This window comes from Cryptomeria japonica, chromosome 2, assembly GCF_030272615.1.
Source record: "Cryptomeria japonica chromosome 2, Sugi_1.0, whole genome shotgun sequence".
NCBI lineage: Eukaryota > Viridiplantae > Streptophyta > Pinopsida > Cupressales > Cupressaceae > Cryptomeria > Cryptomeria japonica.
The window spans coordinates 245,669,017-245,684,981 of NC_081406.1; the positions used below are offsets into that span (position 1 = coordinate 245,669,017).

A 15,965-nucleotide genomic window follows, 5' to 3' on the forward strand; every position below is an offset into this window, starting at 1 on the left:
AAAAAATTATATTAGAAGGTTACTTAATTTTATTTCAATTTAGATTTCTATGGGTTGGGTTTACCTTTGGGCTCAAGGTCTTTTAGCGATGGTTTTATTTTTAGATGTTTTGTATTGGAGTTGGTAGTTTTTGAAGCCATGATAAGTCCATTCTCTCACTAACTGGCCTTTCTAGGTCAGCTTTGTTTTGGAAAGGTCCCTTTAAACCCTTTACCTATCAAAAAAAATGAAATCAGCCCATATTAAAGTACAAAGCTTTCGATCAAAAGAACCAAACAAAGCTAGAAGAATTAGAAACAATTTTTAAAACAAGTAAATACATTTTTATAGATCGTGCATACCATCTCTGCCTAAAGGATGTTAAAATTCAATCAATGTCATCATAAAAATATTTGTAGGAGAAAACATAGCTCAACAATGACAATAAACAAATAAAAGAACCTTACAAGAAAATTAAATGGGATTATATCATAACAAGTTTCTTCAGTTAAGAAAACTTGAGTAATAATTGATCTTTTGAATTTTTTTATTATATACATATCAACAAAATAGACGTAATGAATGAATGATCAAGCCATCAAATATAGAATTCTCAAGACCATCTTTACATAAAACATCAACCCCATGCCATCGAGCAAGCATAATTCACCACCAGTTTTCCATCGCTAGCAAAGTTCTGATCACAATACAACCAAACAGACACCATATAGTTAGTTTACACTCAGTGAACCATAAATTTCTATTTAAGTACCATAATCACATATCATAGATTAGGATTTATTGGTAGGCTCATCGCAAGGAACTTAGGTAACTTGTCAAGTGAGAGCAGATTTGTTGTTGTTAACAAAACTTCATGCCAAATCCTCAAAAAAAACTAGTATTAATTGACTAGTATTTATGTTAAAATATTTAAGAGAAATTAAAAAGCAATTAATGCAACTGGTAACTACATACAACCAATATATCCATTAAACATCTACATCCTGAAAGTGTAGTTTCCAAAGGAGATTAAAAGCATCTGCAACAGATAATGGGTGTGACAGCCTTGTCAATCCTCAAATATTGCATAAATTGATATCTAAGTCTTGAAAAGAGAAAAGAAGATTTCCATTAATTATTTGAAATTTTTCAAATACTTATGTTTTTGATATCTATTGATATTACTGTTACTACATGTCCACCACGTAATCATGTGCTGCCTGGGGGACACATCCCCGTCACGTTTCCAGGATGGGGGGACGTCAACAGAACATCCCCTTGCCAAACCCTCTGAAATGGCTGGAACCGTTTCCTACCCATTGGGGATGTCTCAGCATCCCCAAGATGGCGAGGGGACGCCAAAAATGTCCCTCACCGTCACAAGCACAGTGAACAATCCCCCGCATCAGGGACGGCTTCCAGGCAGTTAAAACAAACAAAAAAAATGCTTTGTTTTTAAAAAAAATCATTGTTACTGACATGGGGGGCCCACAATTAGGTTACAAACACTTAGTGAACCCTAAAATGCCAAAATACTTAAAACCAAAAGAAAAGTATAACCCAGCCACCAATTTTTCACTTTCATTTTCTCAGGTTTTGCTCCTTTGTGTGAGAGTTTGCTAGTTGGAGAAGATATTGGCATGCTCTAGAGGAGAGATTGGACTGATTAGAGGAGATCTTGGACTGATTTTTGTCTTGCTTCAAGTCTGAAACAAGTTCTCAGCTTCAAGTTTCCAGCTACAGTGAAGGTATGTTAATTGCTTTTATAGTTTTTAAAACAAATTCTAAGTTTTTAGCTTGCCAGTGAGTTTGTAGATTGAATAAATTTTCATTAATTTGTTTTCAGACATTCAACCATAAATAAAAACATACAAATGAGCAGCAACAGAAGTGACAATCATGAGGGTACTGAGAGTGAAAATGAAATGACAATGTCAATAGACCTTTCTTCTACATCTGAAAATCCAACCTCAGATTCTACTGCACAAAACCATTTTGAATGCCCTACACCCTCTCTTCAAAAGTTTGTAAAAGGCCCTTTCAACCCCAAGAAACCATTGCTTCAGTTTGCCACAAATGTGACCCCCAATAAGGGCAAAAATACAGGGGGCAACAAGAAGTAGCTTTGTATGGGAGTTCTACTAGGGTTACAGGCCATCCATGGATGAGAGTGGAAAAGGTGTTAGAATTTGTGAGAAAATAACATTGGAACAGCAAAATGAAATGGCAAAATTGGTTGGAGTAAGGACAAAACCATTACAATCCGCAATAAGAAACATCCAGCATCTATTGATTTGCATGCCTCTTCCAATGTATTAGTTGGAGAGAGTGGGCGATAGAGGGAAGAGGAAAGCAAGTAAAAAACTTTAGTGATGGGGTTAATAAATGTGCAAAAATGTGAGCAAGATGATGCAGTGGCCAAATTCTTTTATTCACATGCTCTTCCATTTCATTTGGGAAGGTCACCTTAATTCAGAACTATGGTGAGAGATATATTGACAGTTGGACCCTCTTATGCCCCGCTTGGAAAACATAGATTATGTACCTTCCTCCTTGACAAACAATATTCAAAAGCTATATTGATGATGGAGGAGATGAGACAAACATGGATTAGGATTGGATGTTCCATTTTCATGGATGGGTCGACTGATATTCGACATAGGCCACTCATTAATGTTACTGTTACATGCCAATGCTACTGTTCATACTTTATTAGAGCTATTGATTGTTCCTGGAAAAGTTAAGGATGCCGATTTCTAGTTTGGCATTTTGAAGGAGGCCATAGAGGAGGTTGGGCCTTCTAATGTTGTGTAGGTTGTGACAGATTCAGCTCGTGTTTGTAAGCTAGCTGGTTTGATGATTGAGAGTGCTTACAAACATATTTTCTAGACTCCATGTTGTGTACATCCTTTGAATAATTCACTGAAAGGCACTGGCAAAATGGATTGGTTGAAGGCAGCAATGGCAGAGGCTAGAGACACGCAAATGTTTGTATGTAACCATCACACTTCACTTGCACTATTCCGTTGTTATTCAAAGAAAGAATTCCTCAAACCAGTTGAAACTAGATATGCTAGCTATTTTATTTGGTTGGAGAGGATGTTGGAGGTGCAGGATGCCCTAAAATCCATGGTTGTTTGTCCAGACAAGAAAAGGTGGCCTCAATCAAAGACAAATGAAGGGAAGGCAATTAGAGATAGAGTACTTGATGAGTCTTGGTGGGCCAATATCAAGTAAGAAATTTGAATTTTTTTATTTTTTTTTAATTTGTTACACTTTGATTTACATTTTGTATTTTAAAAGTTTTAATTTTTAAATGTTGATTGCAGATATATTTGCTCTATCATATCACCAGCTGTGGGGATGATCCAGTATGCAAATACAAACTCTCCTAGCCTAGGAGAGATCTATGAGACTTTTGATAGCAAGCTTGATCAAATGAAGCAAGCAGTTCATCAAAAGGGTCATAAATTACAATTCTATGAGGAGCATATTAGGCCTATTGTCACAAAGAGGTGGAACACAATGAAAACCCCTCTTCATATGCTTGCCTATGCTCTTAATCCGATGTGGCATGCACCTAGACCTGGCCGAGTTCTTCCTTCTAAGGATGAAGAGGTGATAGAGGGGCTTACAGCAGCCCTTGCTAAAATGTATAGCAAAGACCAGGCAACCACTCTTCGAGTGCAATGACTTTAGTTTTCCAATCTTCAAGGTCCTACATTCAACAAACCAGAGGCTACGATGAATAGAGCCACCATTGCACAAAAATACCCCATTGGATGGTGGAAATTTAATGGGAGGGACACACCAGAATTGAAACAACTTGCCATTCGTTTGCTCTCCCAAATTGCTAGTTCCTCTGCTACAGAGAGAAATTGATCCACCTATGGCTTCATCCACAACATTAAGTGAAACAAGCTTACTTCAAAACAAGCTGAAAAGCTAGTTGCAATTCATAGTGCCTTGAGACTTTAGGACAGACATACTACTAAGTATCGATAGACTCTAGCAGTGTGATGGGATGTTGATCCTATAGATGTTAGGTAGAATAATGCGGCGGAGGTGCCACCAAGACTAGTCGGGCTGCCATTAAATGATCCACTTCTGCTAGAGGGTGATAGTGACTCAGATAGTTCCGAGTCTTTGGATATTGATAGCTCGAATGAGGCTTAATTTCATAAATTCTTGTACAATGTATTTTGATGTTTAAGACTTTTGGATGGATATATATATATACTGCTGTCCCATGTCGTCCCCTATTTTTGGCTCTCTATGAAACATCCTGGAAACGCTTCCCCTACTGTCCCCCCATCCCTATAACGCCGTGGAACAGAGTGTGCTGCTAAATTATATTAAAGATGTAAATTCCAGCAAACATTGTTGGTAACCTGTACCTGTGGTACAAGGTTACCAGGAGACGGGGGTACTTGGAGACTCCAAAGACTAGTACTGGTACTGGTACGACTAATTTTCAAAAATAGGAGACGGGGGTACTTGGAGACTCCAATTTTTTTTAAATATAATTTAATAATTTTCAAAAAATATAATGACAGGGAACTTTGAAAACAAGAGTGGTAAAGTTTAACATTAACATTAAAATTCAACAGAAATTGAAATTAAAATTGCTTATACTCCGATAACATAGATAGTGTAGATTGTTTAGTAAAAGTAAGGTAATATAGATGTTGAGCACACTCAATATTGTCGGCTAAATAGTAAAGGCAATTTCTCTTTAGACTATTACAATGATAAGAAATCAGTCCTCTCAAAAAGTCTACACTGTCAATAGATCCGATCCCTATAACTTTGCATGGATTTTTGTCTTCTTGTGAAACGGTTTCCTTATTAGTCATTTCCCTACGACTTGCTTTGCTGCAAGCTTATCTTATTTACTTGCTTTATTTATTTTTTTGCCTTTTTATTGCATTCTGCCCTAAGTTTTCTAGCTAGAGACGTCAATTTTTGGTTGGGAGACTTTGGAGATGGCAAAAGACAGCAGCCAAAGGCACCGTATGCATCAAGAAGTTTCTGGAGACGTCTCCGGTTCCAGCGACGCGTCTAAGTCTCCGGTACATGTCTCCAGGGGTAGGAGACGAGTCTCTTGGTAACTATGATATATATTAATTCCTAAATATTTGATTTAACGCACTTCATTTTAGCATTACCAATTATGATCTTCAATTAAAGTGATTTATATACAAGCAATTTCTCATAGCATATCCTAATTTAGCATATCATCATAAATTCACAATATTGTTCAATTCAAAAATAAAATTAAACTTGCAGACAACAAACCTGTCAAGAATAATAATCTATAAAAATAAATTAGCAAATGATGGATACAAAAGGAATTAAAGCTACTAAAAGAGAAGCCTCCTAGTTTAGAGAAAGATCAAATAGAATAAAATCTACCATGATAAACGTATCAGAGAGAAAGAATGCACATGATGAGATGATCTCATGATACAACTGCAGAGCATTATTTGGAAAATTAAATGGTGGATTAAGGCGACTTAGGATTAGGAAGTACTCTAAAAGCATTATAACATTAAGTTGTTGACTAATGCATTGAAGACGGGCTTGTTTAATAAGCCTAAGCATGCAACAATATTTTTTTCATTCTAGGAAAAACCATACAACAACACACAACCTACGTATAACCAAGTGCTACCTTTAGCACAAGCAAAACTATGCAAGTACAAGACTAATAATATCAAACAACGCTACATTAATCTAATAACCGCACTCTTCCCCCCCGCCCTCCCCTTAATGACTAAACCAAAAACAATTCCAAGTTTATCTGTAAACTTGATAAACTTATCTCTACCAAGTGGTTTAGTCATTATCAGCAGTTTGCTTTGTTGTAACACAGGAATAAAGACATATGGCCTTATCATCAACCATCAAATGTAATGGTGATGAATTTCAACATACTTTCTTCTAGCATTATAGACTCAGCTCTTCACAATCTTGAGTACATTCATGTTATCCTAGAAAAGGGGGGTGATGCTAATTGGTTAAGACGAAAATCACCCAATGTTGTTTGTAAGCACATTGTTTTACAATCTACACTAACTGCTACCATGTATTCAGTGGAGGATAAGGCAATTCTACTTTGAAGCTTGCTCTGCCAGGAAAACACATCAGAAGCAAGAGTGAAAACATAACTTGCTATAGACCGCCTTGAATCAACTGATCCAATCAAATTAGAATCAATATATATTATAAACTGTACGCACGAAGTCAACAGATTTCTAATATAGGATGCCAAAGTTGAGACACACTTTGACATGTTGCAGGACACATTTTGTAGCCTTCCAATACTCTTCTTGTGGTCTAGATATGATGTGAGAGAGAAAATTTCTACAAGTCGGGTAGTGTTGTGATGTATTCACACATCGCCCCATTGCAAATGGGGACCCCTACTTTTTTTGCTTTCTAGGGTTTTGTTTTCTAGGTCTTTTAGGGTTTTGTCTATTAGCCTTTGCTTGATGAGTGTTGTCAGGGGGATCGCTAGATAGCAAGCTCTGCTTGAGCTAGGTTGAGTTAGTAGATGCTCCAGGTTAGGGTTTCTTTGAAAGTCTTCCTTAGGGCCTGGTTTTGCTCTTGTTGCTAATTGTGTCTTGCTTGGTGAGTGAGTATCATCCTTGAAGATCCGAGCTAGGTCAAGTCGGTGAGTGATGAAGTCTGGAATGTCCTGATCCTGAAATTTGACTAAGTCTGGAAAACTGAAGAATCCTCCAAAAACTAGAATTTGTATTATAACTCCTGGAGGTCCGAAACCACTCTCAAACATCCTGACAGTATATATGGAATATAACTTAAAGTATAAATGTCACTTATACTTAAATGTTATATTTCATAAAATGATCCTGACGGAGAGGCTAAAATGTCAAATTTTGCTCCTGACCCTTCCAAAGGGTCCAGAGCGAAAATTCACCAAGGACTCAGGATCTCACCTAAGTCAAAGAGTGGTTGAGCGAACGGGCAAGGATATAGAAGGAAATGGATCTAGGATTAAGTCTAAGACAAAGTCAAGTCAGTTTGAAGGTGAATTGAGCCTAGAATAGGAATTTCGCTCCTGACCCTTCCAAAGGGTCCAGAGCGAATTCCTCTACAAGACACTCCACCTTGACCCAAACTATAAGCTAACCCATTCCTAGGTTTGAATGAAGGAAAAGACACTTGTTTGAATGAAGAAATGTGAAAATGAAGCCAGGACTTGAGCTCAAAGAGGAATTTTGCTCCTGACCCTTCCAGAGGGTCCAGAGCGAAATTCTTAGAAGACCCCTTTTTCTTCCTTGTTTGCATTGAAAGTCTTGTTCCTTGATCATAGTGGGGGTAGACGGAAATGTTCTTGCCTTAGGGAGTGACTAAAAGAGATGAAGTTAAGGATTTTGGCCTAAAATAGGAATTTCGCTCCTGACCCTTCCAAAGGGTCCAGAGCGAAATTCTTCATAAGCCTCATTCACGTCTTTGCTTAGACTACCAACCTAGTTCCTTGGGCATAGTTGGAAGGAGAATGATATGTCTTTACCTTTTGAGGTGATAGAATGTAGAAAAAGTGAAGGAATTGAGCTAAAATTAGAATTTCGCTCCTAACCCTTCCAAAGGGTCTAGAGCGAAATTCTCCTTTTCTTCTATTTTGCTCTTTCATATGGCAAAGTTTTGGATTTTTGAGGCATGGTTGAGAAGGTTTGGATGCATGTTTGCCTTGGAGAGGAGGTTTAAGACTACAAAATGATGGAAATTAGCCTGAAGTAGGGATTTTGCCCCTGACCCTTCCAAAGGGTCCAGAGCGAAAATCCTCATAAACCTCATTTTCTCCCTTGTTTTGACCAACGTTCTGGTTTCGAGGTGATGGAATGTTAAAATGTGAAGGATTTTGGCCAAGATTAGGAATTTCGCTCCTGACCCTTCCAAAGGGTCCAGAGCGAAAATCCTTATACACCTCAATTTATCACTTGTCAAGACCAAATTCCTAGTTTTTAAGGCATGTTTGGAATGTTCTAGCCTTAGGGAGTGGCTGGAGGTGAAAAAATGAAGGATTCTAGCCTAAAAGGTGAATTTCGTTCCAGACCCTTCCAAAGGGTCCAGAGCGAAATTCCTTACAAGCCTATTTTTTGACCTTGCTTAGGCTTAAAACTTTGTTCCTTGGATGAGAAATGATGAAATTTATCTTGTAAGGAGGAATGAGATTGAAGAGATGAAAGATCAAGTCAATAATGAGAAATTTGCTCCTGACCCTTCCAGAGGGTCTAGAGCGAATTTTCTCAAAATCACCTTTTGCCCAATATCGTGCGAATGCAATTGCAAACTAAAGTGAATTGAGATGAAAGAGATCCTTAGGATTGACTTCAAGTGCCAGGAAATCATTGAAAGTGAAGGAATTGAGCCAAATAGTGAATTTCACTCCTAACCCTTCCAGAGGGTCCAGAGCGAAATTCCTAAAATCACTTATTTTCCTTGAAAAGTCAAGTCAAACTTGGGTTTTTTATAGTTTGCATGAGTGTGAGGATTGGTGTTCTTGCCCTTTTGAGGTTGGTTGAGGTTGAAAGATGGAGGAATAAGCCTAAAACAAGATTTTCGCTCCTGACCCTTCCAAAGGGTCCAGAGCGAAAATCCTAAAATCCACCTATTCCTTTCAAATTTGTGCCAAGCCATGCCTGGACCAAGGTGAAGGATGCCATTGAGATTGCCCTTGAATTGACTGTTGTCTCCAAAAATGATGATTTTGGGCTAGACGAAGAAATTCGCTCCTAACCCTTCCAAAGGGTCCAGGGCGAAATTCATTATGGGTCCCGTCCTTGGCCATGATTTCTAGCAAAATTCTCTCTTCTAGCCATTTTGAGGTCAAAACTTTGGTTCCTATGGCGTATATGGAAGTGGAGTGATGTATTTTTGCTTGGCAATGTAGATTGGAGTTCAAGAAATGAAATTTCAAGCCTAGAGGAAGAAATTCGCTCCTGACCTTTCCAAAGGGTCCAGGGCGAAATTGTGCAAAACCTATCTTTTCCCTCAATTTTATGCCAAGTCTAGTGTGGATCAAGATTAAAGGTGTCCTTAGGCATGTCCTTGAAATGCCAAAAGTCGTCAAATATGAAGAAATGAGCTCAAAACAAGAAATTCGCTCCTGACCCTTCCAAAGGGTCCAGAGCGAAATTCTTCAAACCATCCTTTTCTCCAAATTTTGAGTGAAGTCAGGCCTAGACTAGGGTGAGAGAAGCTGTTTGGAATGCCTTGGAAAGATTTTTGATCATTAAAAATGCAAATTTTGAGCTAAAAAGAGAATTTTGCTCCTGACCCTTCCAAAGGGTCCAGAGCGAAATTCTTCAATCTACCTATTTCCTCCTTGTGTCAAGTCGTGACTTTGAATCCTAAGGCGTGGTTGAGGTTGAAATGATGTTACTTTGCCCTGCAAGATGAATTGAAGTGAAGAAGATGAGGAATTGAGACCTAATACTTAAATTTCGCTCCTGACCCTTCCAAAGGGTCCAGAGCGAAATTCCCAATTTCACTTAAATTGCTCATGAAGAAGATCAGGAGATGGATTCCCAGACTTGGTGGAGAGAAGACTAGTGTATGCTTGCCTTGGAAGGCATTTTGGAGTAGAGGCATGATAGATTTTGTCCTAAAATATAAATTTCGCTCCTGACCCTTCCAAAGGGTCTAGAGCGAAATTCTTAAAACCTCTCTTTTGCCCCAAATTTACATCAAACTTGGTATTGGTTGAGAATATAAGGATCCTTAGGCATGCATCTAAGCAAGCGTAGTCGCAAAGTGAGGTCTAAATGAGCCAGGAATGCAAAATTCACTCCTGACCCTTCCAAAGGGTCCAAGGTGAAATTCTTATGGAGCCTGTCCCTGGGAAGAATCTTGAGCAAACTTCATTTTGATGTCTTCTTGTTGATGATTTAAGGTATAAAATGCTATGTTAGAATAAATATGTTATGTGTCCTTAATCATCTTATGGTTTGTTTTGCAAATGAAAGAAGACCAGGCCAGGGCAAGGACGACCTCTTCCAATCCAGCATCATCAGGGACGACCTTCTCCAGTCCAGCATTTCAAGGAAAGGTACACCATCCATCCTGCACATCAAAGACAAAGGAGGTTAAAGCAAGGGTCCGTTGAAGAAGCCAATAGTTTCAGAAGAGTTAATTAAAGTTATCTTCTCAGCATCATCAAATTGAAACATCAACCAAGTTACAAGTGTCAGACAGGGTGGCGTCCCAGTCATCATTCCTCCAGTTGGATTGGTCCACCTCAGCGTGTCCAGATTCAATGTACCTGACTCATTGGGGATGACACAAACTTCAATGTACCTACCCCAGTTATCCATTGGTCGAATATTCCAGAGAAGACATGTGTCCAAATAATGCAATTATTTCATTGGCTAGAATTGAGTTTGTTGTAACAAACCCTAATTAGGGTTTTCATTGTAAAATCTCGGCCATTGATCTCAAATTGATCTGAGCCATTGAATTGTATTGAGAGCACTATATAAGCCCTGGCTCCTCATTTGTAAAAGCGAATAGTTAGTCAATAGTTGATAGTGGGTGAATAGTTAGCTAATAGTGAATAGTTAGCTGATAGAATAGAAATTAGAGTAAATTACGAGGACAAGGCAAGAAATTGTTGCCAGTGATTGTAAACAAACTCCATTTTCATTGAAGTTATGGTGAAGTGTGTTCTTTCGTTGCAATATGCATGGTCTCTTGTTGAATCTTCATTTTAGATGGTAAATAATTAGATTGAATGAAGAAAATTGTTGAATGCACCTATGTGGAATCCGTCTAGTCCATACCACTAGACCCTTACTGATTGTAAGTGCGCCCTACGTGGTCAGCTGGCATAAAATGAGCTTAATCTTAAGTCGTTACACATCTATTGTTCATGCATTATCTTGAATGGTGATCAGTGTCTGATGGCATACAATTTGAACGTATTGGAAGCATCCCTTAGAAGATCGCACTGAGTTGGTGTCGGATTGTTCAAGCCTAATGGTGAGACCCAGCCCAGTAGGACTCCACCTAGTTATTCATCCATCTTCTTGCATTCTAGGTAGTAGAGTAGACTTCCTGAACCCTGCATCTTTTACCATTTGTTTGTCTTCCAGTTAGTAAATAGGACTTGTGATTCCAACAAATCAGACGTTCAGGTAATCGAGTGTAAGTCCCCTTGTGATTCCAGCAAATCACATCATACCACAAAGAGCTTATCCACGAGTAGAGAACCTACATAACAGAACCTTGAAGTTTCTCCAATTGATCCTTTTTGCGATATCTTCATTCGGAAACTTTACTCAAGAGAGGATAAGGTACCCTAGGTATTTTATTCTGTGTTCGCATGTGCATAAAAAACACCTCAACAGGTAGTAGTGAGATAAATTACACTACCTGATGCAGGAGCATCCAGGCTTCTAGTGATCAATCATTTTCTTTTCTTTTCCTTGACAAAAATTTTGGTCTAGCTCATTGTTTTCTTTGTTTTGTTTGAGGTCTGTTTGGTTTCTACTGATCTTCCTCAAATCTAAATCTGGTTGAGAACTGTAAGAGTTGGGCATTGTTAGAACATAATGTTATTAACTTATTGGGGATCATACCCTTATAGCATTTATATATTGTTCTAATATAAGGTTGTAAAACCTTATGTTCTAAAGCATATACCATTTAAAGATTATTAATCTAACATATATTAGATTAGAATTTATTTTCCACCATTTCTCCTATGTTTGTGAATTTGGAGTGTTATAGTGAGTCATATCACTATGCACAAAAGATATTATTGGCCATGTGGACGTGAGGAGTGTCCCTATGTTCAGTCTATTTCTAATTGAGTCTATTTTGTAAGTGTTTTTATTAAAATAATGCCTTATGGATTTGATTTTACCCAAACGGGTTTTCCCATGTATATCTTGTGTAATGTGTAAAATTTATGGTTGTATAATTCTCATTTTATTTATTTTATATTTTATTTATAATGTTTAGTATCCTAAGATCCTAAATCCTAATATGGTATTAGAGCAGGCTAGGCTATACTAATCATTCTTACATGTTATACTAGAAGACATATTGAACTTGATAGTATGATTACAAGGTAAAATTTAATGCTTCTCTGTTTTGGGTTCATTTAAGCACTTCTTATGTTTAATTTTTAGAATCGGGTTTAACCTTTGATTGTGGAGCAAATTGAGCACCTTCATAGAAATAAAAGAGCCTTATTTTAACTTTTGAAATTTATACTTACCAAGTAGTCTTTCAGTACATTTAAGTAACTAGACAAAATATGGTTAATAAAACATTTCACAAAAACTGTAAGGACAATGTGATGTGTTAAATTGAGGGAATCTCTAATTTCTAGGCCTTGGAGAATATAAGGTTAGCCGATAAACACTAGTTTCAATGGGCACAAGAAGCCCATTAACAGATAATTTCATTTGCTTCATCAAGTTACCTCTAAACATCATATCGCCTCTAGTCATAACAAGAAATGTAATGCATATTGCAAAGTGAAATGTACTGAATCTGATAAAGAGATAGCTCTACACAAAATCTACAAGTTTCAATACAAGGACATAAAAGTTTTGAAGAAAGGAACATATTGATGACCAATATAGATTAATATTATTAATATACTTATTCCATAAATATTATGAACATTATGAGAAAATGAAAATAGCTCTAAGGAGACACCATAGTAAAAATTTCTTGATTCTAACACAATTTGCACATCAGGTCACATAAAAAAATATTTCTAAATGCCAAATTATTTATATTCTTTTCCTAACATGATTTATAAAAAACCTCCATCAAATATATTCATTAGCGAAGTATAGTTGGAAATATGACGAAGAAAGAGAATACAAATTATGGAGGAGATATAGATGTTATATAGACAATATATATTTTTATCTAGTAAATCAATTAAGTGATGTGTCATTCCAACTTATACATTATTCATCCTATCGCAAATACCTCATATCCAAACAGGAGTGATAGTTAGATTTGGGGTATGACTCAACCAATATCATTTTTGGTGAATGGAGAAAATAAAATTGCAAAATTGAAAGAAAATAGACAAAAAGTGAAAAAGTGGAAAAAGGGCATAAAGGAAAGAAAGTTCATGTTTTTCCATTCTTGCATTTTGAGAAATTGGGCGCTTAGACCCTCTTCTTTGGAAATTGAAAATTGGTGGATTGGGATTGCTTTTTAAAGAATAAGCTTGGAGATTGCATTGAATGTAGGAGATGATGAGATGCTTGCATTGTGTGAGTGATTCTATTTTTCTTTCGAGCAAAAGTTGAAGAAATCATGTTTTGTATGAAATCAAAATAAGAGGTAAATACTAAATATCTATTCCATTTCTTTGTTTATTGTATTGTTTTGAGTTTTGGAGACCATGCTCATCCTTAAAGTAGCATAGGACTTCTCTTTCCATATTTAAATTCAAGCAAACAGTTTGATTTTAATTGAAAAAAAAAAAAATGAAAATGCCCAATTTGTGCCCTTCCTATGGCAAAAAAAATCATAATGCTTGAAATGTGAATTTTGTTGTTTGAAATGGTTTTATGTTTTGTTTTTTGAATGTCTTATAAATTTTTTAAAATAGAGCTTTCATTAATGGAATCTTGAAGAAAAATTCTGGTTTTTGTGTTATAAATTAGAAAATTTGAATTCCAAAATGAATTTTAAGTGAGATTCGGTGTCCCCTTAATGATTTTCTTTTTTCATTAATGGAATCTTGAAGAAAAATTCTGGTTGTGTTATAAATTAGAAAATTTGAATTCTAAAATGAATTTTAAGTGAGATTCGGTGTCCCCTTAATGGTTTTCTTTTGCATTAAAATCATGTTCACTATTTTATGCATATTTGTGAAAATGAAGCTTTCATCAAATGGAGTTTTGAAGAAATTCTATGGTTTTTTGTGATAAAAATTATTTGAAATTAAATGAATTGGAATGGTAAAATTCAAGCCCCCTTAATTAATTTTTCAATGTGAATGTTATGACATCATGTTCATTATGTTATGTTATGTTATGCTTGCACATAGTTTTGTGTGCCATGCCCAATTGGTTAAACCAAAACATGAAGAGCCTGGAATTGAGGTCTAGAGTAAGGGAGGAGTGGCTCTACATGTTGTCCCAAGTCCAGTTGTGACTTTGTGGCCATATTGTTTTGAAGGGTTGTAAACCAAGTGGGAAATATGATCATCCAAGGACATGACACACTTAGTTGGCTGGTGGATGTCACTTGAATACTCCTGTTTCCTTGTGATGGGCATACGCACTCTAGTCCGCAAGCCATCTCTTTGAGCTTCATGATGACACTCCTTTCCTCTCACTACTTCCCTCGTCCTTGTGATCGTTAGGTGTTATACCTAGTGTATGCCTATCCTTAGCCATCTTATGTTCTTGGTTGAGTGATTATTTCATGTTGATTCATACCTATTTTGTATGCACCATGATTCGCATGTGAGTAAGCTTTATTCCCATGTTTTGTGTGTGTTGCGGCCCTTGTGATGATCTCCTAGCATGGTGGGAGTGAATCTTTGGATTCCACGTGATCAAGTGGTGTGGAACCACCATTGGGCATTGGAGGATCTATTTAGAGAGCTCTGGACTTATGTTCAAGGTTGGAAAGGCTTCAAATTTAATTTAAGCACTGTTGTTTATACTTTGTAAAATGTAAAATGTAGGACATTTGAGTCCTACACAATTGTAATAAGTATATGAAACCTCCTAATCAAATGGATGGTAAATCAACCACACAAGTGGTACCAATGTTATATTTTCTTTTAACATGGTCTTAGGGCGAACAAAAGGTGGTGGGCACCTTCCCCCTCATTCCTTGTGTGTTTGTATTTGTTTTGGAGTCTCTTGTTGACTCCCAAGCCCTTTGGAGTTATCTCTCCTTCAAGGGTTAGAGGTTTTAGAGATTAGGTGTTACCATTTAGTGTTCTCCTTGGTCTCCCATTCATTTTTGTCAATTTCAGAGTTTGATACTTGTTGTATGTCCTTACCTATAATATTTGTGGGTTCGGCATATCCCAGGGACCAAAGCCTAGCTTGGGTTTGTGAAATGATAATTCAATGCTATAATTACTTAAGGAGAGGAATACTCCTTATATAGAAAATTCCAAGATGATCTTTCCATAACGAAAATGATCAAGAATAGAAACACAAAAGACAAAAAGGAAACTTCATAAAACTAACTAAAGAGGAAAGACATAAACGAAAGTTTCTAAATACTAACTAAATGACTAAGATGACCATTATAGCAATATTACAATATTACTTTAATACCCTCCCTTAATGGTCATCCTACTAACTACCCTACAGAGGACTTGACATAATCTGCAAGTCATTTGGTCACAAATGCATAGAAGGCTGCCCCCTTCTCCTCGGAATGCTCTAGGACATGAGCTTACTATTGAGACCCTCCCTGGTTCTGCAGAATTTCTGGATATGACCAAGTTTACCACAATCCTTTGAACGTTCCAACATAATGTTGGGAAACAAATCCATCCCTCCCTTTATCCAAAGGCACCAAGATTAGCTTCCTAAAGAACTTCAATTTTTGTTGGCCAAAAATTGTAACCATGATTTTGTGGAAAAATCATCAAATCCTCGATGCGACGTTGAAATCACACACCTTCATTTTTATGGACAAACGATGAAAACCCAAACAACAGTAACACTGTGCATGATTTTTTGTGGAAAAAAATCAGAAAACCCTTCATGATTTTTTTGGAAAAAAAAAATCAAAAAACCCTTTAGAAACCATGATTTTTGACCCAAAAAATCACTAGAAAAGAAAATCTTCACGTGCTGAAACCCTAGCCACAGAAAAACCCACCATGATTTTTTTTGGAAAAAAATCAGAAAACCCTCCAATAAAGAAAGAACCCACAATTTTTGTGTGAAAAAATTGCGCATAAAATGAAAAACCATGACCATGACTTTTTGGAAAAAATCATGCAAAAC

General features: G+C 36.8%; 1 protein-coding gene across 3 annotated transcripts in view; it reads right to left on the reverse strand.

The window, feature by feature from the left end:
- Positions 1-424: 424 nt before the first annotated feature.
- LOC131030752 (ubiquitin-like protein ATG12) overlaps positions 425-15,965 on the reverse strand; it is a 57,817-nt gene continuing 42,276 nt past the window's right edge. For all 3 annotated transcript variants that reach the window (XM_057961658.2, XM_057961656.2, XM_057961659.2), the window contains one exon: positions 425-676. In XM_057961658.2, the coding sequence (XP_057817641.1) occupies positions 617-676 (60 nt within the window). In that variant the 3' untranslated portion in view covers positions 425-616. The remainder of the gene's footprint in view (positions 677-15,965) is intronic.